The sequence below is a fragment of the Oreochromis niloticus genome, linkage group LG13 (assembly GCF_001858045.2).
Source record: "Oreochromis niloticus isolate F11D_XX linkage group LG13, O_niloticus_UMD_NMBU, whole genome shotgun sequence".
NCBI classification, from domain to species: domain Eukaryota; kingdom Metazoa; phylum Chordata; class Actinopteri; order Cichliformes; family Cichlidae; genus Oreochromis; species Oreochromis niloticus.
Window position 1 is genome coordinate 8,237,181 of NC_031978.2, and position 22,800 is coordinate 8,259,980.

At 43.6% G+C, this 22,800-nt stretch overlaps 1 protein-coding gene across 1 annotated transcript in view; it reads right to left on the reverse strand.

Moving 5' to 3' along the window:
• LOC100704657 (ABC transporter G family member 23) overlaps nt 1–22,800 on the reverse strand; it is a 106,074-nt gene that overhangs the window by 62,600 nt on the left and 20,674 nt on the right. Inside the window, exons 7-8 of the mRNA XM_019366593.2 lie at nt 18,972–19,079; nt 4,680–4,773 (exon numbers count right to left, since the gene is read on the reverse strand). Coding sequence (XP_019222138.1) covers nt 4,680–4,773; nt 18,972–19,079 — 202 coding nt within the window. The remainder of the gene's footprint in view (nt 1–4,679; nt 4,774–18,971; nt 19,080–22,800) is intronic.

Sequence of the window (22,800 nt, forward strand, 5' to 3'; positions counted from 1 at the left end):
ATTTCCACCCACTGTACAGTTATTCTGTTCTTATCATTTAAGGCCAGTGTGCATATTGGCTTTGCTCTATAAATCAGATGAGTCTGCAGTTAAACTTTCTAAGCTGGAATGATAAAGGTCTAAATCATCCAGTCAAGAGACATGTTAAACACCATAACACTGACATGGCTTTCCTGCAGGAGACCCACGTCAGGGCCTCTGATAATGTCCGTCTCTTCTCACATTGGAGGGGCCAGTGTTTTCACTCACTTTTCCAAGCTAGGGCACGTCGGGTTTCTATACTGGTCAGGCAGAAGATTTGGTTTAAGGCCCACAATGTCGTAGCAAACAAATATGGCAGATATGTCATAGTCAGTGGGAAACTGTATAACAGTCTTGTTGCCCTAGTAAATATGTATGCTCCTAATACAGATGACGAGAATTTCTTTAAACAACTATTCTCCTCTTTACCCGACTTAAATATCTACTCTTTTATTCTGGGGGGTGATTTTAACTGCTGGTTAGACCCAGCCCTGGATCACTCATCCACTAAGAGTAATGTTCTCAGCAAATCTGCATCTGTCATTCATGCCTTTCTATCAGAATATGGAATGTGTGATGTTTGGCGTACCCTAAATCCTCATAAAAGAGATTATGCCTATTTTTCAAATGTGCACCATACATGTTCAAGAATTGATTACTTGATCATTGACACTTTATCACTGACACTAATTGTCTGCAGCAGGTCCACTCCTGTGCCTACCATAGCATAGTTATTTCAGATCACGCCCCTCTTACTCTGTCTCTGTGTCTTCCACATCCTCCTGTTAAAGCTGCACAATGGCGCTTCAATTCAACCCTTCTGTCAGATGAAAATTTTATAAAGTTTATCCAGGATGAGATGCGCTTTTACTTTGCCACCAACTCTTCCCCAGAGACTTCCAGCCTTGTCGTATGGCAAGGCTTATATCAGAGGCCAGATTATTGCTTATTCAGCAAGAATTACAAAACTCCAGCTCTACAGATTCTGATGAATGTGTGTGTGTCTCTTGACGCTGAAAAGCCCTTTGATCGAGTTGAGTTCGACTATCTCTTTGCAGCCCTTGGTAGATTTGGCCTTGGAGCAAAATTTACCTCATGGATTAAATTACTCTACTCTTAGCCATCTGGTACAATACGAACTAACCTCCAATTGTCAAAACCTTTCAAACTTCATAGAGGCACACACCAGGGATGTCCTCTCAGCCCCCTGCTTTTTGATCTGCCCATAGAACCCCTTGCCATTGCCTTTCGCAGTTGCAAAGAGCTACACGGCATTTGGAGAATCAATATAGAACACAAGGTCTCGCTCTATGCAGATGATCTTCTGCTTTTTATTTCTAAGCCGTTAGCCTCACTACCATCTGCATTGAATCTGTTAAGTCAATTTGGTTGGATTTCAGGGTATAAACTGAACAAATAAAACTGAATAAAAGTGAGCTCTTCCTGTTAAGTAGCAAAGCAAGTATGCTAGACTGCCCTTTAGAGTTGAAAGGAAAAAATTTACATATTTGGGAATCACAGTGACAAAAAAACATAAAAACCTTTTCAAAGAAAATGTGAGTGCATTGCTGAACCAAGTGAAGCGGTCCCTCACCCACTGGACACCACTCTCTATGTCTCTGGTAGGACTTGTCAATTCAATTAAAATGACCATTCTACCCAAATTTTTATACCTTTTTCAGGCCTTACCCATTTTCATTCCCAACACTTTTTTCAATCAGCTGGACTCTATACTCTATCTCTATACTCAAACATGTCAACACGACATCATTATGTGCCCGACACTGTTTAATCCAGTTCAAAGTGGTGCATAGAGCCCATTTCTCAAAATCCAGATTATCTCATATCTATCCTGAAATCACTCCATATTGTGACAGATGCAAAACTGCTGAAGCCTCGCTCATCCACATGTACTGGTCTTGTCCCAGTCTCGTTCAGTTCTGGACAGACGTTTTTCATACCTTGTCCAGGATTCTCAGTGTGACGCTGGCCCCTGGCCCTCTTCTTGCTCTGTTTGGCATCAGTGGGAATGAGGTGCTTCTACCGGCCTCTAAAAAACAGGCATTATCATTCTGTTCCCTGCTGGCCAGGAGGGCAATCCTACTGAGGTGGCAGGACGCTGCCCCCCCCACTCACAAACAGTGGTTATATGACCTCATGGCGTGTCTAAAACTAGAAAAAATAAGACACTCACTCCAGAACTCTACTGAAAAATTTCAAAGCATGTGGGGACCCTTCCTTGATGCATTTCAAAATCTATAAGAATTTTTCAGCAAACTCTTATGCCAGTGTAACGGGTGTATTAAAAAATAATTTATATTTCACCAAAGATCCATCCTGCAGTGTTATTTTGCTTTGTCAGTATTGGTTATGTATATGTGTTTATTTATATATGTTTATTTTCTGTATTTATATTTTGGGAGCTTTTATTTTGTTTGTGTGACCTTTGACTTCCCACGAAGTCACTTCCTGTAGCTGCGTGCTATTTTCCTCAGTTGCCTAGAGGCCCTGCTGAGGAGAGGTGAGCATACGCTAGTGTTCTCAGTTACAGAGTGAATAAACACAGTTAAAGTAACTAAAAGTAATTCAAACACTGCTCGTTCCCTTTGTGCATTTTGTCTCACAGTTCTGTTAGATGTTTTAGTGTGAATTATTGTTTCTCTGCCAAGTACAGCATTTTATTGCTAGTTAGCCATTCTCAGATGAGAGCATATGAGCATGCAGGTGGCTTCTCATGTGGTCCGCTATCCTTCTCTCTCCCTTGAAGGTGTTCATGCAGAAGTCCAGTAAAGTGAAGTCGCTGTACTGTTTTGTTTTTATTTTAAACAGGTATGTGAGCTTCCTCTTTTATTTTTGTGTCATGTGTACTGGTTATATCTTTTGTTTGTTTGTGATGCATGTTCACTGTTTCAAATTACTGTTAGATATATGTAACTAAAAAAGATATGTAAAATTGCCACTGGAAAAGCACAATTTTGTTGATGAGGTAATTGTCACTATATGGTCATGATGAAGTGCATTTTAATTTGTTATATATGTTTGTAAATACATTTTAGCAGTATTTCAGCAGTTTTATTTGTTAATTAGATTTGTTGTGATGTTGCACCTCAGTCGCCTAGAGGCCCCGCTGAGGACAGGTGTTCATGCAGAAGTCCAGTAAAGTGAAGTCGCTGTACTGTTTTGTTTTTATTTTAAATAGTTATGGGAGAATAAATCCGCCCAACTGGCAAAGTGAGAGTTGACTCCTCTGGTCATTCGCACAACAACGCAGAGAACTAACGGCAATCAGAGTTTAAGCCCAGACTGGCTACACCAGGTGTGGAAATACAGTGTACAGGTCTAGGGCAGTGACCTGGGTGGGAATGAATGGGGATTATTTTGCAGGGATTATGTTACTTTGGGAAATATCATACATTTGTTTATAGTTCTCTTTTTTTCTTCTCTTTATTTCCCTTTTTTCTTTTTTTTTCTTCTTTTTTTTCCCTTTTATTAAACAGCCTAAATGTACAGATCATCTGTAATCATTCTCTTTTCTTTCTGTTCATATGTATAAAAGGAAAAAACTCTTAATAAAAAGACATGTTTAAAAAAAATTGACTTAAAGAAGTGATTGAAAATAATAAAAACAAAGTAATAACAATAATAAAGATGTAACACAAACAAGGCAGCTATAATTTTTCCAAAAAAAAGAAGCCTACATGCTCAGCATTCCTACAAAGTTCCTGAGATGATCAGCAACCCACAGATTCTTTCCCAAAATGAAAAAAAGGCATTAACACATAGAAAGGGCTTTTGTAATTAAACGTTTGGGGAAATTATACATTTGCTGACTAGACGTTGATGACTAACATGAACTGATCAGGGGAATGATTAATAAGATCAATAAGAATCTAGTAACGATATCATACCATGGACAAATGCTAAAAGCATTGCTAGTGTGGTATATGCATTAAAAAATAATATAATATAAAATATATATATAAATTCAAATAATTAATCATTAAGTGAAATGTTAATGGTATAAATGTGCACCAATCAAGTAAATTTCATTTGACCAGACTCCATTAAATTTAACATTTTACACTGTTACATACATGTAACAATATTACATGAAAAATTTACATGTAATTAGCTAAAGTCAGCATTGTGGCCATAACAGTTTTTTGAGTCCATACAACTGGTGCATGCATGAAGTATGACTGTATTCCAATCAAAGCATAACTATTAAGGCAACCCAAATGTATCCTGTTTCACGGACCAGTCTAAATGGCTGGGATCACAGAGAGTCATCTCTGGCACTCTTCTAAACTTCATGAAACTTCCAGATTATAGTTATATTTTGGCACTCAAATGATTATTCATTTATTTTCAATGCTTTCAGAAATGGAAAAATAAAGATGCAAGAACCTGTATTTCTTTTTTCTTTGAAGTATCTGTGATTTTATCCCTTATCAAAGCTATTAAAAAGTAAAGGTAATCTAATATGATAATTGAGTAAATGCCAATACTCTGTTTTTCTCTGAGAAGGAAAACAGGAGTTGGCTAGTGAGGATGTGGTGTTTCTTCCACTGATTTTTTTTATATGTTGCATGTGTGCGTTAATACTTAATTTATGTAATTTACATGCTTATTTTTATTCACGTGAGTTCATAACTCACCATATTGGCTTGCCTGGCCTCCTCTATGTAGTGTGTGGTGATGATAACAGAGACTTTTCCCATCTTCACAATCTCTACCAAGTGTTGCCAGATCCTAGAAAGAAGACAGATGAAATCTTTGAAACACTTGGCCCACTCAGTAATTGATTTTTCCTAAAAATTGCAGCTTACAGCTTCACTGCCAGCTGTCTGATCTTTAGAGCCTTTGTGATTACACAATGACACTGGAGTAACACACTGACTGGGTGCAAATGTCTTCTCATCTATGGATCAGAGTACACTTTTGAAATCTTTGTAAAATGTATTAATATTAAAGCGGCCATCTTTATATTTTAATACGACAGAGAATGTTTAATGCAGCAGAAGTCTTAGTGTAAATGTAATTTTTCTGAACTGGTAATTTTTAGGGATATTTTATATGTATATTTAAAAATATATAAAAATTCTCGAGTGCTCACAAAATAGAAGAAATTGGATAAACAGATCATTAATGATAATATATAAACACAACTGTCTTTAAAGTAGTTAAGATAACATTAACATTTTTAACAACTATTAAACAATTAATACACTTAGACTTATTGATTAACAATGGGCCAGGAGGTCAGTTGTTTCATGATCATTAATATGGAAATTGTCACGACCATTGATGACCATTGATTTTATTTCTCACTGTCAGAATTGAATTGGTTGAATAATGAGTGACAATACCCAGCCCTAACTGCAGATGAAAGTTTCAGCCTGTCTCAGCAATGCAAAGCCCCCAAGGTCTAACATGTAGACTTCTTGAATCTTGATTAATCATTATTGTTGTGTTTCTAGAGTGACTCATATTTCCTATAGTTTTCTTATGTTTATTAGTTTTTCTGATTGCGTTTATCCCTTGTGGTTTGTGGTTTAGTTCCCCTTAGTCTTTTCCTTTCCCTGTGTGTTGTCTACAGTGTTTCCTGTGTTTGTCAGTCATGTTGTCATGTCCTCTCTGTTATAGTCTTTGTCTCTGTGTTCTGTCTTTAGCACACACCCTTACCCTCCATGTCCTTCTCTCTCTCTCCCTCACCCTCTGTGTCTCTCCCTCACCCTCTGTGTGTGTCTCTCTCTCCCTCGCCCTCTGTGTCTCTCCCTCACCCTCTGTGGGATTCCCGGCCGCGTCCTCAAGTCACACACATCTTCAACCTTTCCCTCTCTCTGTCTGTAGTCCCAGCTTGCTTCAAAATGGCCACCATCGTCCCTGTACCCAAATCCTCCACCATCTCCTCATTGAATGACTGGCGACCTGTAGCCCTGACCCCCATCGTGAGCAAATGCTTCGAGAAGCTGGTCAGGGACTTCGTTTGCTCTGCGCTACCCAACTCACTGGACCCTCTACAATTCGCATACCGCCACAACAGGTCCACTGATGATGCCATAGCCCTGACACTACATACTGCCCTGTCACACCTGGAGAAGAGAGACACGTATGTGAGAATGCTGTTTGTAGATTACAGCTCAGCATTCAACACCATCGTTCCCTCGAAGCTGGACAAGAAACTGCAGGATCTAGGACTGAGCAGCTCCCTCTGCAGATGGATCCTTAACTTCCTGACTGACAGACGCCAAGTAGTCAGGCTTGGCAGCATCACCTCATCCCCCATCACACTGAACACTGGCGCTCCACAGGGGTGTGTACTGAGCCCTCTCCTGTACTCACTCTACACCTACGACTGCACGGCCACTAGAAACTCCAACATCATTGTGAAGTTTGCAGATGACACTACAGTGGTGGGTCTTATCACCAATGGTGATGAGACGGCCTACAGGGAGGAGGTCAGCGCCCTGACCCACTGGTGTCAAGACAACCATCTCACCCTCAACGTCGCACAGACAAAGGAGTTGATAGTGGACTTCCAGAGGTGCAGAGAAGTACACACCCCCACCCCCATCACCATCAACGGCGCTGCTGTGGAGAGAGTGAGCAGCTTCCGCTTCCTTGGTGTACATCTGGCCGAGGATCTCACGTGGTCGGTACACACAAACAAAACAGTGAAGAAGGCGCAGCAGCGCCTCTTCTTTCTCAGGAGACTGAAAAGTTTTGGCATGAGCCCCCGCATCCTCAGGACCTTCTATTGCTGTGCCATTGAGAGCATCTTCACTGGATGCATCACCACCTGGTACGGCAACAGTACCGCTTACAACCGCAAAGCTCTCCAGAGAGTGGTGCGGTGTGCTGAAAGAATATTTGGAGGTGAGCTTCCCTCCCTCCAGGACATATACAGGAAGCGGTGCCTGAGGAAAGCGGGGAGGATCATCAAGGACTCCAGTCACCCCAGTCATAAACTCTTCAGACTACTTCCATCAGGAAGGAGGTTCTGCAGCATCCGGTCCCGAACCAGTAGACTGAGAGACAGCTTTTTCCATCAGGCCATCAGACTGCTGAACACTTCATAGACACCTCACCCACATTCAACAACATTATGCACTCCACACTGTATATAAATGCCACTTGTTTTGCACATGTCTCAACTACCAACCTCTATATATTTTATATATTTTATTTTATTGTTTAATCTGTTTAATTTGTAAAATATGTATACACACACACACACACACACACACACACATAAAAAAAACAAAAAAACAAAAACATATTTAGTATACACATCCAGTAATGCATACACTCTTATATTGTACATATATTTATTACACTCAGATTTAGCCATTCTTATATTTTGCTTGTTTTACGTTATTGTATTTTTGCACAACTCTGTTGCTTGTGAAGCTCGCACACAAGAATTTCACTCGCATGTACTGTACCAGTGTACCTGCACATGTGACGTGACAATAAAAGTGATTTGATTTGATTTGATTTTGATTTGTGTGTGTCTCTCTCTCTCCTTCGCCCTCTGTGTCTCTCTTTCTCCTTCTCCCTCTCCCTGTTAGTGGTGTATCTGTGTTTCGTCTCCCCAGTCTGTCGTGTGTTTAATGTCTGCTTGTTCTCTCTCCTACTGTTAAGCTCGCCTGTCACTTGCCCATTATCCTGTGTATTTAAGTCCCCAGTACGTCTCTGTTCCTTGTCATGTCGTCATTCTTTATCTGGAACCCTACCAATTCATTGGTTCAAGAATGTGGACGACACCTGGGTGAAAATCAAATGTCAGGATGTCCCACAATTCACTGATCACATTAACTCAGTGGACAAACACATCAAGTTCCAGGCAGGATATGAAAAACAACAGGCTAGCCTTCTTAGACTGTGAGATTTCCATCAGTAACGGGGAGACAATTAAAAGTTGATGTGTACTGCAAACCCAACACATACAGTCAGTATTAAAAGAATTGACTCTCATTTTCTATCAGGGTGCGACAACACAGAGAGAACACCATCCTCACAGATACAACAGCGAGGGAAGCAGAAGAACATCATATCAAGAAGGCCCTTAGTAAATGTGGTTATCTCAGCTGGATATTTGTCAAAGCTGGGAAGAGACCTTAAGAAAGCTCCCGGTGTTCCGTGGGAAAACAAGTGCTGTCTAAGCGAAAATCTTTAGTGATCCCTTATGTGTCAGGAGTATAGGAGCAGCTGAGATGCATTTGCTCTACACGCTGCGCCAAAAATTGGTCCACCCCAAGGATTGGGTCCCCCCTGCACAACCAAACAAATTGCCAGGAGGATTGCCGTGATTTATACATTAGGAAAACCAAACAACCTCTGGCTAAGCGGACGACAAAACACAGAAGAGCTAATGTGTCAGACTAGGGCTCCAGAGTCTTTTTGCACCTACAGGCCAGTGGCCACTCTTTCAATAATGAGAATGTACAGATCCTGGACAGGTTTGAGTGGCGAGTCAAGGAGGCTATTTATGTTAAAAGTGAAAGACCATCTGTGAATCTAGGAGGGGGCCTAAGGATACATATTTTACCATCTTACAGTGCTGTAATTGCAGTCATTCCCCAGCTCTCTGTGAATGGTGATCATGGACATTGATCAGTGGTCATGACTGGTACCATTGATAAACAAATCAGTGGTACCAGTCACGAATGTACTGTCATATGGTTGGGGAAACCTACAGTCAGCTGAGATTGAAAAAGTAATTTGGATGAGTGATGAAATGTTTCTCCCACTAAAAATGCTATGTTAAGGGGAACATAAACAACTATTTGGGAATACAGTTTATGACAGGAGTCTTCCTAAGTGGCCTGAAAAAGAGGAGCTACACTATCTCACAAGAGTACACCCTTCACATTTTTGTAAATATTTTGTTATATCTTTTCATAGGACAACACTGAAGATATGACACTTTGATACAATGTAAAGTAGTCAGTGTACAGCTCTTACAACAGTGTAAATTTGCTTTCCCCTCTAAATAACTCAACACACAGCCATTATTGCCTAAACTGCTGGGAACAAAAGTGAGTACACCCCTAAGTGAAAATGTCCAAATTGTGCCCATTTAGCCATTTTCCCTTCTTGGTGTAATGTGACTCATTAGTGTTACAAGGTCTCAGGTGCAAATGGGGAGAAGGCTCACACTCTCTCATACTGGTCACTGGAAGTTTAACATGGCTCATCGTGGCAAAGAATTCTCTGAGGATCTGAAAAAAAGAATTGTTACTCTACATAAAGGTGGCCTAGGCCAGCGGTTCTCAAACTTTTTACAATGAGTACCACCTCATAAATATATGGCTCTTGAAGTACCACCCTTACGACTGACATTAAAGTACAGTAGCATATGCCTATTTAACAGCATATACATTTTACATGAGACAATTTTATTTCTTATATGAATGTTATTCATTTTAATTGTCATAAATAGGATGTGACAAGTGATAATAATAACAATTGTACTGCATTAAAACATTTACAACAGGTGGGATATCCGGTCTTTGAGTGATAACGTATGAAGCCTGTGTTACAGGCATGGCCCTTTAAGGGTGACACCTGATGGGAAATGTATTCGGGATGTGTGTAGCGGGACTGCCCTGGTGTGTGTGTGTAGAGAGAGAGAGGAGAAGGGGAAAAGTAACGGTTAGCTACAGAAGAGACGGAAAGAAAATAAATAAAAGGAATATAATAACTCCCTCGGCAGCCAGAGTTGTGTCGGCGATGCTCGCTGTGAGTAAACTGTTTCAGCCCACTGTACGCGGTGTTCATGCCTTGGAGAAGAAACAAAGTTCGGTGAAGCAGTTTTCCTACGCCTCCTTCGATCTTTTTGCTAGCGGAGTTGACCTGTATAGTAAGCTGGTTGCCGGCTACGAGCCAGTCACGGAACCTTCAAGTAACTGCCAGAGGTTTCCTTACTATGGTTCGGGGCCGCGGATCTGGCGCGGCAACACTGGGGGCTCTTTTCCGGGATCAAACTCCGCAAAGTGCAGAGAGAGAGGGAGCACGAACTTTTTTTTCTCCCTCGGACGACAGAGAGAATGGCGGCGCCGGGAGATGCTGAAGGGGATGACATGGTAATGCACTTCAATAAGAGTAGCAACCCATTTTTGTCAGAATCCCCGGAGAGTGGCACAGTTAATGTGGACCATGCTACTAATGTAAACAATAGAATCTATAGCGGCAACCCCTTCATCACAGACATAGAGTTAACGTCAGCGGCGAGCATAGCAGCAGCCAATATGACAGAGTTTGAGGCTGCATGGCATCTCACCCCGCCACCTTCAGCTCACACCAACCCTTTCTTAACACCAACAGCAAAGCAGAATGCAGTGTGCAGCGAGTTTAAGCAGTTTCAGTGCTCAGACTGTGAAGGCCCTGGTAATATTTCATCTACACCGCTTACAGTGGGTGATCATGGCACACATGATCACCTATTTTGGATTGTTACATCTCTGCCATGCAGCCAGCCATTTACCGCCATGAACTGTACCTGCAATGTCCCTACAAAACCACAGTTTACTGAGCCAGCGAAGCTACACATTATGCCAGGTACACCCCAACCTGCGCAATACAGCTATGAAATGCCAGCTCAGGGCTATTTTTCCCCAACACCTCGCATGGTAATACCAGCACCAGCTGGGGGGTGTGGGCTTTGTAAGCATGGCCAGGGTCACAGTTCGAAACAAGCCACACCAGGGCCACGCGGTTGTTTTCCTCGTGCAGTGCAAGACAGTGGCTTTGCAGATTGTAGTGCTGATGAACAGACGAGGGGCAAGGAGAAAATTCCCACATTACAACCAGACCATTTCGATGGGTCAGGGTCATGGAAAGACTTTCTCTATCAGTTCGAGACCTGTGCAAAGGCCAACTGCTGGACGGAGAAGACCATGGCTGTCCAACTCAGATTCAGCCTGAGGGGCGCGGCTGGAGCCATAATCCACAAAAACCCCAAATCTGCTCGCTGGAGTTACCAGAGGATTGTGGAGGAGGTGGAGGCTGCCTATGGGCCGTGTTCAGAGCATGCAGCAGCCATTGGCATTGAGCTACGGCAGAGAATCAGGAAACCAGGTGTGGCTCTGCACACCCTCAGAGATGATCTATATGAGAAGGTTTCCATTGTGTATGCCAACCGCTCCGAGCTGGAGCAGGACTGTATTGCTGTGGAGATCTTCACTAATGCTTTGGCAGATGCTGAAATGGTCCAGAAATTATTGGAAGAACAACCACGCACCCTGGCAAGAGCCTATGAAATCGCCCACAGGTTCGAGACAACGAAAAGGGCCGCCAGGGCAGTCACGCAGCTTATGCAGCCAGGGGCACGAGTCTCTGCAGCACAGGGGGCCCGAACAGCTGCATTACGGGAGAATGTTCATATGCTAAGCTATGAATCACCGGAGAGAGTTCAAAGACCTTACCAGCGTGGGCGCCAAAGCTGGAGTACATTTAACAAGTCAAGCAGGAAGGAGGCTGTTTGCCATAACTGCTCCGGCATAGGACATCTACAGAGGAACTGCCCCTCTCCTCGCTCACCTGCCCAAAAGCCTGTAAAAGCTGCTAGAGGCCCAGGCCCTGACCCAGGCACAGTGTTCCATAACGGAGTCCAAGATGTGATGTGTGTCCAGATAGTAATACAGGGACGGGAAATACGGGCCTTGCTGGATTCTGGTGCACGGCGGAATGTGCTGCCCCTCCACTATTTTAACACCATCCCCGCAGAGTCAAGACCCCAGGTGCAGGCATCCATTGCTCAGACTCTACAAGGCATTGGTCCAGAGGGATTGGCCGTCCTGGGTGAGGTCATCCTGCCTGTACATGTGGGGAGCAGTGTTAACAATGTAGACTTTCTTTTGGCCGACATGGCTGAGGGCACTGAAGTTATCCTGGGGCACCCTTTCCTGCAACAATCGTGCGCTTGCTTAGACTATGGCCACCAAGCGATAACCCTGTTTGATGAAAAGATACCATGCTTTGGCTTGAGCCCTCAACCCGAGGTGCTTGTTGTCAGGGTGGCACGCACTACGGTTTTGGAACCAGGCTGCGAGTATGTGGTCCCCGGGTTTTCCAGCTTCCATTGTGCCGCTCATAGAGACATGATGCTAAGCCCCACAAAAAGGCTTTGTGGAGAAGCACCAAGTGCTGGTCGCTCACGCAGTTGTGCAACCTCGTAAACCCTCTAGCATCCCAATCAGAGTCTTTAACCCTGGGGCTGCAGCTGTTACCTTAAAGCGGGGTGCCGTGGCAGGGGTTCTTCAGCCGGTGCAGGTCCTGGAGCGGTCGGGGAATCACCCACCAAGGGTCTTGGCAGCCCTCGAGCTTAATGGTACTGCCCCTGCTTCTGTGTCAAGCCATTTGCAGGCACTTCATGCTGAGAGCAGCCCCGGTTTGACTCACGTTGCCCGTTGCGAACTGGCAGGCCTGCTGCGGTCCTATGGTGATGTCTTCTCCACTGGCCCAAATGACCTTGGTCGCACCAGTGTTGTCCCGCATGACATCCTGACCACGCCAGGGCCACCAGTTAAGCACCCACCGCGCAGGATGGCAGGGGACAAACAAATAGCGGCCGACCAGCAAGTACAGCAGAACCTGGAGGCTGGGCTAGCTCAACCTAGCAATAGCGGCTGGGCTGCTCCAATTGTGATGGTGAAGAAGAAAGATCAGAGTACCAGACTGTGTGTGGACTATAGACAACTAAATGAGCGAACCCTTAAAGACGCTTATCCCCTGCCACGCATCCAGGACACCCTTGACACGCTTTCCACTGCCAAGTACTTCAGTACACTAGACCTGACATCAGGGTACTGGCAGGTAGAGATGACCCCCAGAGCCCGAAAAGCAGCCGCATTTTGTACCCGTAAGGGATTGTTCGAGTGGAATGTGATGCCGTTTGGACTGTGCAATGCACCGGCCACATTCCAAAGGCTTATGACAGAGTCCTGGCTGGGCTGCAGTGGGAGACGTGCTTAGTGTACCTTGATGACATCATTGTCCTGGGTCAGGATAGCACCCGGATGCTGGAGCGGCACGAGCAAGTGTTCATCAAATTGCGTGGAGCCAACCTAAAACTGAAGCCATCTAAATGCTGCCTGTTTCGGGAGCAGGTTTCCTATCTGGGCCATATCATCTCTGCTGGAGGTATTTCCACAGATCCCCAGAAAGTTCAGCAGGTGACGGACTGGCCTACACCGCGGACCATCACAGAAGTGTGTCAGTTTGTTGGCTTAGCCTCATACTACCGCCGTTTCGTGGAGAACTTTGCCACAATAGCCAAACCCCTCCACGAACTCACTAAGAAGTATGCCCGTTTTAACTGGACTGCTGCGTGCCAGGAAGCATTCCAGGAATTTAAAAAACGGCTTACAGCAGCCCCTGTCCTGGGTTACCCACTGGACCAGGGTGACTTGTTCCTTGACACTGATGCCAGCGATTGTGGGATCGGAGCAATTCTCTCCCAAGTGCAAGGGGGCGAAGAGCGGGTCTTTGCTTATGGGAGCAGGCGGCTGTCAGCTACCGAACAAAACTATTGTACGACCAGGTGAGAGCTTCTGGCGGTTGTGGCATTCACTTCCCACTTCAGACAGTACCTGCTGGGTAGGCCGTTCACTGTCCGGACTGACCATAGCAGCCTCCGCTGGCTGACCAGGCTAAGGGAGCCTGAGAGCCAGCTGGCCCGCTGGTTGGAGAAGCTGGCAGAGTATAACTTCCAGGTGCTGCACCGACCTGGGAAAAACCACCAGAATGCGGATGCACTTTCCAGGAGACCCTGTCGCTTAATGCCCGTGCACACTTCCAGAGCCCACCATCAACAGCGGCCAGTTTGAGCATAAAGGTGTGCAGTGTAACTTAGAGGACTGTCGTACCAGCATAACCCCCCCAGGGCAGCCCCTAGTGGGGGTAGTGGGGCCTGATGGTACCAATGGGAAAAGCTGGGTAGCAGGACCAGAGTGTGCACCCGTAGCAGCAGTGGACTGTTGTTGTGGTAGTAGCCACGACACCCGCCCAAATATCCACCGGGTGGGTGAGTCACATCACACTAGCTTGTTCAGTGGCTGGACCCCAGAACAGCTCGTGGCTAGCCAAAAGACCGACGTGGATATAGGCCCAGTTTGGGAATGGAAGGAAAAAGAGGGAGGTTGGCCAGTCTGGGCCAATGTAGCAGCATGCAGCCCCGCAACCAAAGCCTACTGGGCGCAGTGGAAAAGACTGTACCTAAAAGATGGAGTACTGGTGAGGAAATTCCTCTGTACAGAAAGTAATGTGTTTTCCCCCCAAATCCTTCTGCCTCACGCCTATCGTTACTCAGTAATGCAGCAGATGCACGATGGCCCAGTGGGCGGCCACTTTGGGGCAGAAAGGACCCTGGCACCAAGGTTATTATCGTTAACGAAAACTAACGAAATAACGAAAACTAGAAGTGAAAAAACATTTTCGTTAACGGAAATAAAAACAAAAACAAAAAAAGGAAAACTAACTAAAACTGTAATGAGTGTTCACAAAACTAACTAAAATTAACTGAATTTATAGCAAAAATGTGTTTAGTTTTCGTTGATGTTTGCGTGTCATACAATAGTCAAGGGTGAAAATGAAGTTTAGTTTCCAGGTTTTTTTCTTGCTGTGTCCATTATGCCAGCAGGTGGCAGTACGTTAGTCGAGTCGTCTGTGTTGCTGCTCCATCCACGCGCAGAATCATGTCAGGAAAAGTCTGGAGAAAGCGCCAGAGTCCAATTTGGGATTACTTTGAATATGACTGTGTTTTGGATAAAGCAAGTGTCTTGTAGTGGAACGAGACAAATTATGAGGGACATTTCTAAAGGGAAAAAAATCCCACAAACCTTAAAGTGCACTTGAAAAGCTCACACAAGAAGGTTAACCTAGCTTACCTTGAGAAGGTAAGGGAGCACGCCCAACCCTCATCCCCAGAAACAGAAGCTAACACCAGGCAAGGCAGCGTGATGCATCCCGAGACAACAGGACTGGATATCTACATAACTGTGTGAGTCAATTGCCTTCAAAATTTTTTATCAATTCACTTGAACCAAAACTACGAACACCCGGTGCTGCAAGAGTTAATAGTCTCATTGCAGCCAAGATATACATTTTATAGTTGCCTGGTATCAACGGTTGTTCATCTGCCCTAATTTATTTATTTATGTATTTATTTATTTAAAGAACCCATAGGTGGGAATGTGAGTTGTCTGTCTCTGCATGTTAGCCCTGCGACAGACAGGCGACCTGTGCAGGGTATGGTAGCTGGAATAGCAACATACCCAAGGATAAGCAGAAGAGAATGACTAATATGATGAAATTGGGATTTTGTTACACTTAATTATTGCAAACACAACTAAAACTATAACTGAAACTAATCAAAACTAAACTGAAACTAAGGATTTTCAAAAAAATAAAAACTAAACTAAACTAGCAAACAATTGGTAAAAACTAATTAAAACTAATATAAAATTGAAAATCTGAAGTCAAAACGAAATAAAAATAAAAACTAATGAAAATTGCAAAACTATTAAAACCCTGCCTGGCACGCCTAAAGAATAGGTACTACTGGTACAACATGAAAGATGATGTGACCCTGTGGTGCCGCACTTGCACCAGTTGTGCTGAAAGGGCGCGGCCCCTAAAAACCCCCCAGGCAGCGATGGGTATGGCACGTGTTGGCGCCCCCATGGAAAGAATTGCAGTCGATCTGATGGGACCGTTGAACGAAACAGAGAGGCATAACCGGTTCATAATGGTGGTACAAGACTATTTCAGCAAGTGGGTGGAGGCTTATCCAGTCCCCGATGAACAAGCACCCACGGTGGCAGAAAAGTTTGTTGCGGAGTGGGTGTGTAGATATGGAGCCCCACAGTCTCTGCATAGTGACCAGGGCACCAACTTTGAGTCAGCTGTGTTCCAGGGGATGTGCGAACTGTTCGGAATCAAAAAGACACGCACCATGCCATTTCACCCACAGTCCGATGCTCAGGTAGAGCGTTTTAATGCTACCCTTCAGAAGGCCTTAGCCACCACCTCGGAGCGCTGCCACTGGGACTGGGATATAATGATCCCATATGCTGTCATGGCTTATCGAGCAACTAAACACAGCTCCACAAGACTGACCCCAAACATGATGCTTCTGGGGCGAGAGATAACCGAGCCTATTGACCTGGTCGTGGGTCTGCCAGCCGACAACACCCCCAACCGCACTGCACCACAGTATATGGTGCAACTCAGGGAAAGGCTGGAGCTTTCCCACCAACTGGCACGGGAGGCTCTTGGGAAATCTGTCGAGCATGCTAAGAGACAGTACGATAAGAATGTCTGCCAAGTTCAGTATCAAGTTGGCGCTGTAGTGTGGCATCTGATCAAAGGGACCAAGAGAGTGCGGCACAAGGTTCGCAAGTTCTTGCCTTCCTATGAGGGCCCCTACTTCGTAGTAGGCCTGCTGGATGATTTGGTCTACTGCATTAAAAAGGGGCCCCGAGCAAAGGCTAAAGTGGTTCATCACGACAGACTCAAGCCTTATCATTCAAGAACGCCGCTGGACAACAGCTGGATCTTCCAAGACTCCGACCAGGCAGCACCTATCGAGGTGCCTCCTCCAGCGCTCGATGAAAGCAATTCTGACATCGACTTCGGTCCCTTCGACTTGTGGGAGGCCCCATCCGGGGCAGATCAACCAGATACTGGCGCTTCCCTGAGAACTGGCTCTCCACCACCCGCTCTAGGAGACAGTAGCGGGTTGCCAGCCAGCCCTGTTCAGCCTTACGTGGATGAGGCTGAAGGACCAGGACATCACCCTTCCTTCAGGTCCACACCCTGTTCCAGTCAGTCCAGTCCAGTCAGTCACTAGGCTAGTATGCCCAAACTGAGTCGGGGTGTAGGCGGATCGCTGCCCTGCTCAGTCGTTCGAACATAAAAAAAGAAAAAAAAAGAAAAAAATTGTCCATGTTACAGATGTTAAGTGATATGACTGTTGTAGATTGAGTTGTTACAGGGGGCTATCCTTACATGTACTGTTGGGCTTGTTTGTCTTGCTGTTTGCTGGTAATATGGCTGTCAACGGGCTGCAAGTTATTGTTTGAACCGTTTATACTAACGAAGTAGAGCTGGACATGGGGGCAAATGGTGTAAGAGAGGGGCAAAAGTTCAGCTGTAGTGCCTTAATGTCGTAGCGCATCTTGAATAATATGGGCCTCACCTCTGAACGCTCATGGGATCAATGTAATTGCTGTTGTGTGTTTTTTTTTCTTTATGAATACTGTATATGTGAAGAACGGGATATGGACATTGACTTGCACCCTCCTCAAAGTGAACCCTGTGTATTCTATGTTTTTTTGTGTGCAAGATATGGACAGTTGTCTACTTCAAGATTGTTCTCTCTTAAGGATCGCCATTTATGGACTGGGGGGACGGCGTGAGTGGCATGACTGCTGTCCCGCATAGAAAGCTGTATGTTTCCTTGTTAATGGGGGGGTTCATGTGCTGGAATGATGTTAAGGGTTTAATCATCATCCAGAGTGGGGGTAGTGTTACAGGCATGGCCCTTTAAGGGTGACACCTGATGGGAAATGTATTCGGGATGTGTGTAGCGGGACTGCCCTGGTGTGTGTGTGTAGAGAGAGAGAGGAGAAGGGGAAAAGTAATGGTTAGCTACAGAAGAGACGGAAAGAAAATAAATAAAAGGATAAAATAAAATAAAATAAATAAAAGGAATATAATAACTGTTTCAGCCCACTGTACGCGGTGTTCGTGCCTTGGAGAAGAAATAAAGTTCGGTGAAGCAGTTTTCCTACGCCTCCTTCGATCTTTTTGCTAGCGGAGTTGACCTGTATAGTAAGCTGGTTGCCGGCTAAGAGCCAGTCACGGAACCTTCAAGTAACTGCCAGAGGTTTCCTTACTACGGTTCGGGGCCGCGGATCTGGTGTGGCAACACCTGCTTCCGGGTCCAAACTACTCTACATCATCCCAACATGCAAATGGATTTGTCCCTAACCATCGGGAACCCTCCCGTTAACTTTTATTGAGTGGAAAAAACGTTAGTGTTCATCCTCCAGCTTCACTGTGCTAATGTGTTTATTTTATGCTAACCATAGCTGTGTAGCTAGTCACCATGTAGCACATCATTATATACCAGCTAGCCCAACTTTAGTAACCCTACAAATGTCACTGCTGCTTAGTTTCCTGTCTTCATTTATATCAGAAGTGATAGCAGAGCGTACGTTTTAATTTTTCAGAAATCCTTCAGTCAGAACATAGTATATCATTGTTAGATGGAAACTAGCAAGATAACTCCCTGCTATCTCCCTGCTTTGCAGTGTTGGAAATAATGGTGGCCACACAAAATATTGACACTTTGGGCACAGTTTTGACATTTTCACTTAGGGGTGTACTCACTTTTGTTCCCAGTGGTTTAGGCAATAATGGCTGTATGTTGAGTTATTTTTAGGTGACAACAAATTTACACTGCTATACAAACTGTACACTGACTACTTTACATTGTATCAAAGTGTCATATCTTCAGTGTTGTCCCATGAGAAGAGATAATAAAATATTTACAAAAATGTGAGGGGTGTACTGACTTTTGTGAGATACTGTATATGCTTTGCTGTGCACTAATTATCTTCATTACATACTTTTATCATACTGCATACCTAATTCTTCATCATTATCATTATTTTTGATCAATATAATTCGTTATTGGTGAGACTGTGCATTTCTACTTAACTAAACCTTTTCACTCACATTGTGTTTATACACCACTCTGCATTTAATCATTAGTTATTATTAATCTCTGGCTCTCTTCCACAGTGTGTCTTCTGACCTGTCTGTCTCTGGGGACTTAAAGGTTTCTCTATGCAGGAAAATATTTGGTGACATCACCTGGAAAACAACAGTGCACGTGTGCTGCATGATAAAGGAGAAAACAGACGGGTTATACATACTTAGATCTGAGCACAGGGTCTACTCCCACTGTTGGTTCATCGAGGATGAGCAGCTCTGGATTATGCAGCAGAGCCACCCCAAGAGACACCCTTCGCTGCTGACCCCCACTGTAACACAAAAGCAATCAAATGCCAAAGTGGGAGAGACAAAACCTACAGGACAAACCTGCCTGACAGCACGGAGGCACACAACAGCATCTGAGGCAGGGATGTTGGGAAGAATGCACATTTTCATAAATTAACCTGGATTTATTTATATGGTCTAAAAGTAAAAAACATTTTCTAACACCCCAGACATAAGTCGACTTATGTTATATTTTTTTAAGATAAAACAAAAAATATTATGCAGAGTGGACAGTTTCAGCAGCTTGTCAGTTACATAAGGCTGCAGCAGAACAAGCAGAGGTTAGAAGAGCAACAGCCTGTTGCAAAATCTTTACCAAAACAGTTAAACAGACAGACCAGCATAAAATAGTTTTATCCATAAGGTGCAGCTCGGTAACATGCAGAATTGACAAAAGTGCAGACATCGTGTACTTAAGAAGTACAAATACTACTGTTAAAAAATACTCCAGTAAAAGTACTGATTCAACTTCTTTATTGAAGTAAAAGTAAAAAAAGGGACAGGCTCTGAAATGTACTCAAAGTAAGAAAGTAAAGAGTAGCTCCTTGTTTTATTTTAATATAATCATAAAATAATATCACTACATTTCAGCCACGTTTTGGATGTGGTCAAAAAAACACTGCAATGTAACTTTTTTAAATTAAAAGGAAAATAAACAATATATATCTATTTTCTGTTGCCAAAGTTGTAGAGGTTGACTTTACCTCTAAACAGTGGTCAGTGGGATTCAGCAGATGGGGGAACCCTAAAATTGGTTGTAATGGCTCTCGGAAAAGAATCATAACTCACAATAATTTCTATTGAATGCTCCAGTAGATTTTCTTAGTGTACAGGCTGTGATCTGCTGACCTGCTGCTCTTTGTTGATATACACAACTGAATTTAACCAGATGTCAGCAGATGTTTCATAAGGTGTCTCGGCTGATTTTCATACTGACAGAACACCCTTTATGCTGTGATTATATTAGACCAGGGGTGGGCAATCTCAGTCCACGAGGGCCGGTGTCCCTGCAGGTTTTAGATCTCACCTTGGGTCAACACACCTGAATCACATGATTAGTTTGTTACCAGGCCTCTGGAGAACTTCGGGACATGTTGAGGAGCTAATTTAGCCATTTAAATCAGCTGTGTTGGTTCGAGGACACATCTAAAACCTGCAGAGACACCGGCCCTCATGGACTGAGATTGCCCACCCCCTGTATTAGACAGTATAAAGTTGGTATGAAGGTGGGATTCAGTCAATGGATCTAAGCATAATCTGCTAAAATTCATATAAGACTCTGCTACACTTGCTGTAACCTAACTCGATGAAACCAGAGCCGCTGTGCACCAGTCACATACTGTTTTTCACTTTAAATCCATCACAGCACAGCAAACTAACCTGTTTATCCTACACTAATCTGCAAAGGATTTTCAAGCAGCCTTTAAATGAAGCTTATGCATAAGTTCAGTAAGGAAAATCTATGGCTTCACATCTGTTCGCTCCCAGGTGCTGCCGATTAAATCTAAGCGTTATCACTTCCACTCTCCCACGCTGTCAAGCTGTTTGTGTCATCACTGGTCTTGTCCAATCACTTTCTCCCGGCCGTCTCCAGGCCAATCAGCATTCATGCCGCTTCTGCCGTGTCTTTCTCCTTCAATTTTCAATTCAATTCAATTCAATTTTATTTATATAGCGCCAAATCACAACAAAAGTCGCCTCAAGGCGCTTTATATTGTACAGTAGATCGCACAATAATAAATACAGAGAAAAACCCAACAATCATATGACCCCCTATGAGCAAGCACTTTGGCGACAGTGGGAAGGAAAAACTCCCTTTTAACAGGAAGAAACCTCCGGCAGAACCAGGCTCAGGGAGGGGCGGCCATCTGCTGCGACCGGTTGGGGTGAGAGAAGGAAAACAGGATGAAGACATGCTGTGGAAGAGAGAAAGAGATTAATAACAGATATGATTCGATGCAGAGAGGTCTATTAACACATAGTGAGTGAGAAAGGTGACTGGAAAGGGGTGGAGCTTAGATCTGTTTCCTTTGAAATACTTTGAGTATTTTTATTATTACTGCCCATTTTGTGCTGTGATGTTTTGTTTTTTATTGCCTTTGTGCCACCCACCTCCTTCCCATTTCCACCTCTCTTCTCTCAAGCTCCATTCAAGCCACCTTCATTTCCACAACCAGTGTCTAGGCTCCGGGGGCTCCTGCTCTAATCCCTTTCACAGCTGGGGTTCCATTCTGCCAAGACGGGCCATCGGAATCTAACTATCAAACATCTATCTATATTCTGTTCATCAATAAATCATGTTTATTCTTTCTAATGATCTGTCCTTATTGAAATAGCAGTTAGTCTAACTCGGTTTGTTTTGCAGCATGTTTCACAATATAAAAAAAACATAATGTCACACGTACAGACCAAATATTTGATTTTAAAAAATAGGGACTTACATGTAAGTTTTAAATTTTCAGTTTATCAAATCCCACTGAGCAGTCCTTGCATTTAAATCTAACCTCTCTCCTCCCCCTCCTGACCTGTCTTTCTTATCTTTGGGCGAAGTTGGCTCTCTTTCTTTTCCCTCCTTGTGAAATACAGCAGCTGGACCTTTAGCTAGCAACACATTGTGAGACAAACTGCACAAAAACAGTTTGTGTGGTGGCTGATGTTTGTTAAGCTGACAGAAATGTTACATTTGAAATTACCTGCTACTTTTTGTCTGTTTTGTTTTAAATGCCCTGGTATTTCTTTGTGAAGCACTTTGTGATCTTTGTCTTGAAAGGTCCTATAAATAAAAGTTTACTTACTTACATAACTACTTTAAAATGTCACTCCCTTTATGCTTGCTCATCTTCAGTAGGGCTAGCTAGATGCAATTGCAACTTAGGGACACCTGCAGTAGTTCCAGTGTGTGCCAAACAAAAACAAGAAACAAAAAACAACCCAGACCTTTCATCTCTAATTATGTCACAAGGCTACCACATAGTGACAGACAACCATTCACACCCAAAGGCAATTTAGAATTACCAAGTAGCCTAACCCCATTAACTGCATGTCTTTGGAGCCAGAGTACCTGGGAAGAGCATGCAAAAAAAGACCGTAGTCAGGTGGTGGAATCAAATTCAGGATCTTCTTGCTGTGAGGCAACAATGCTAATCACTGCACCACCATGCTGCCCCAAGTTACACCACAAACAAAATTTGGCATTTAATGGCATTAAATGAGCTTCCAATGAAAACTCGTGTGAGGGGCTCCGGGAGAACAGACTTTGTAATAGATAGCAATTACTTTTATCAAAGGGCCATAAAGGTATCTGTCACATGTACTGATCTCTGTCAGTGCCTTAGAGATTGTATCTCTTATACTCAGAGTGAGAGCAGTGTTAAATTAAATTATTATTACATTTGTGTTAAAATTTTTTAATGCTGTACTTATAAAATACATTTATTACTTTATTGTTGTTGCATCTTATTTTTATTTATTTACTATAACTACTAGGGAGAATATACAGGAGGTTTAAGCCCTGGACAAAAGTTTGAAATATTTTGTGGAAAATGACTGAAAATAAAAATGGGCATAATTTTGTCCTCATTTTACAAATTCTTCATTCAGCTTTGCTGTTTCCAGTATCACTCTAATATAGCCAGAGAGTGGTCCTCTCATGTTTTCGCTTGTTTCTTCACTTTTTTCCGACTCCCTTGCATTTAAATCTGGCTC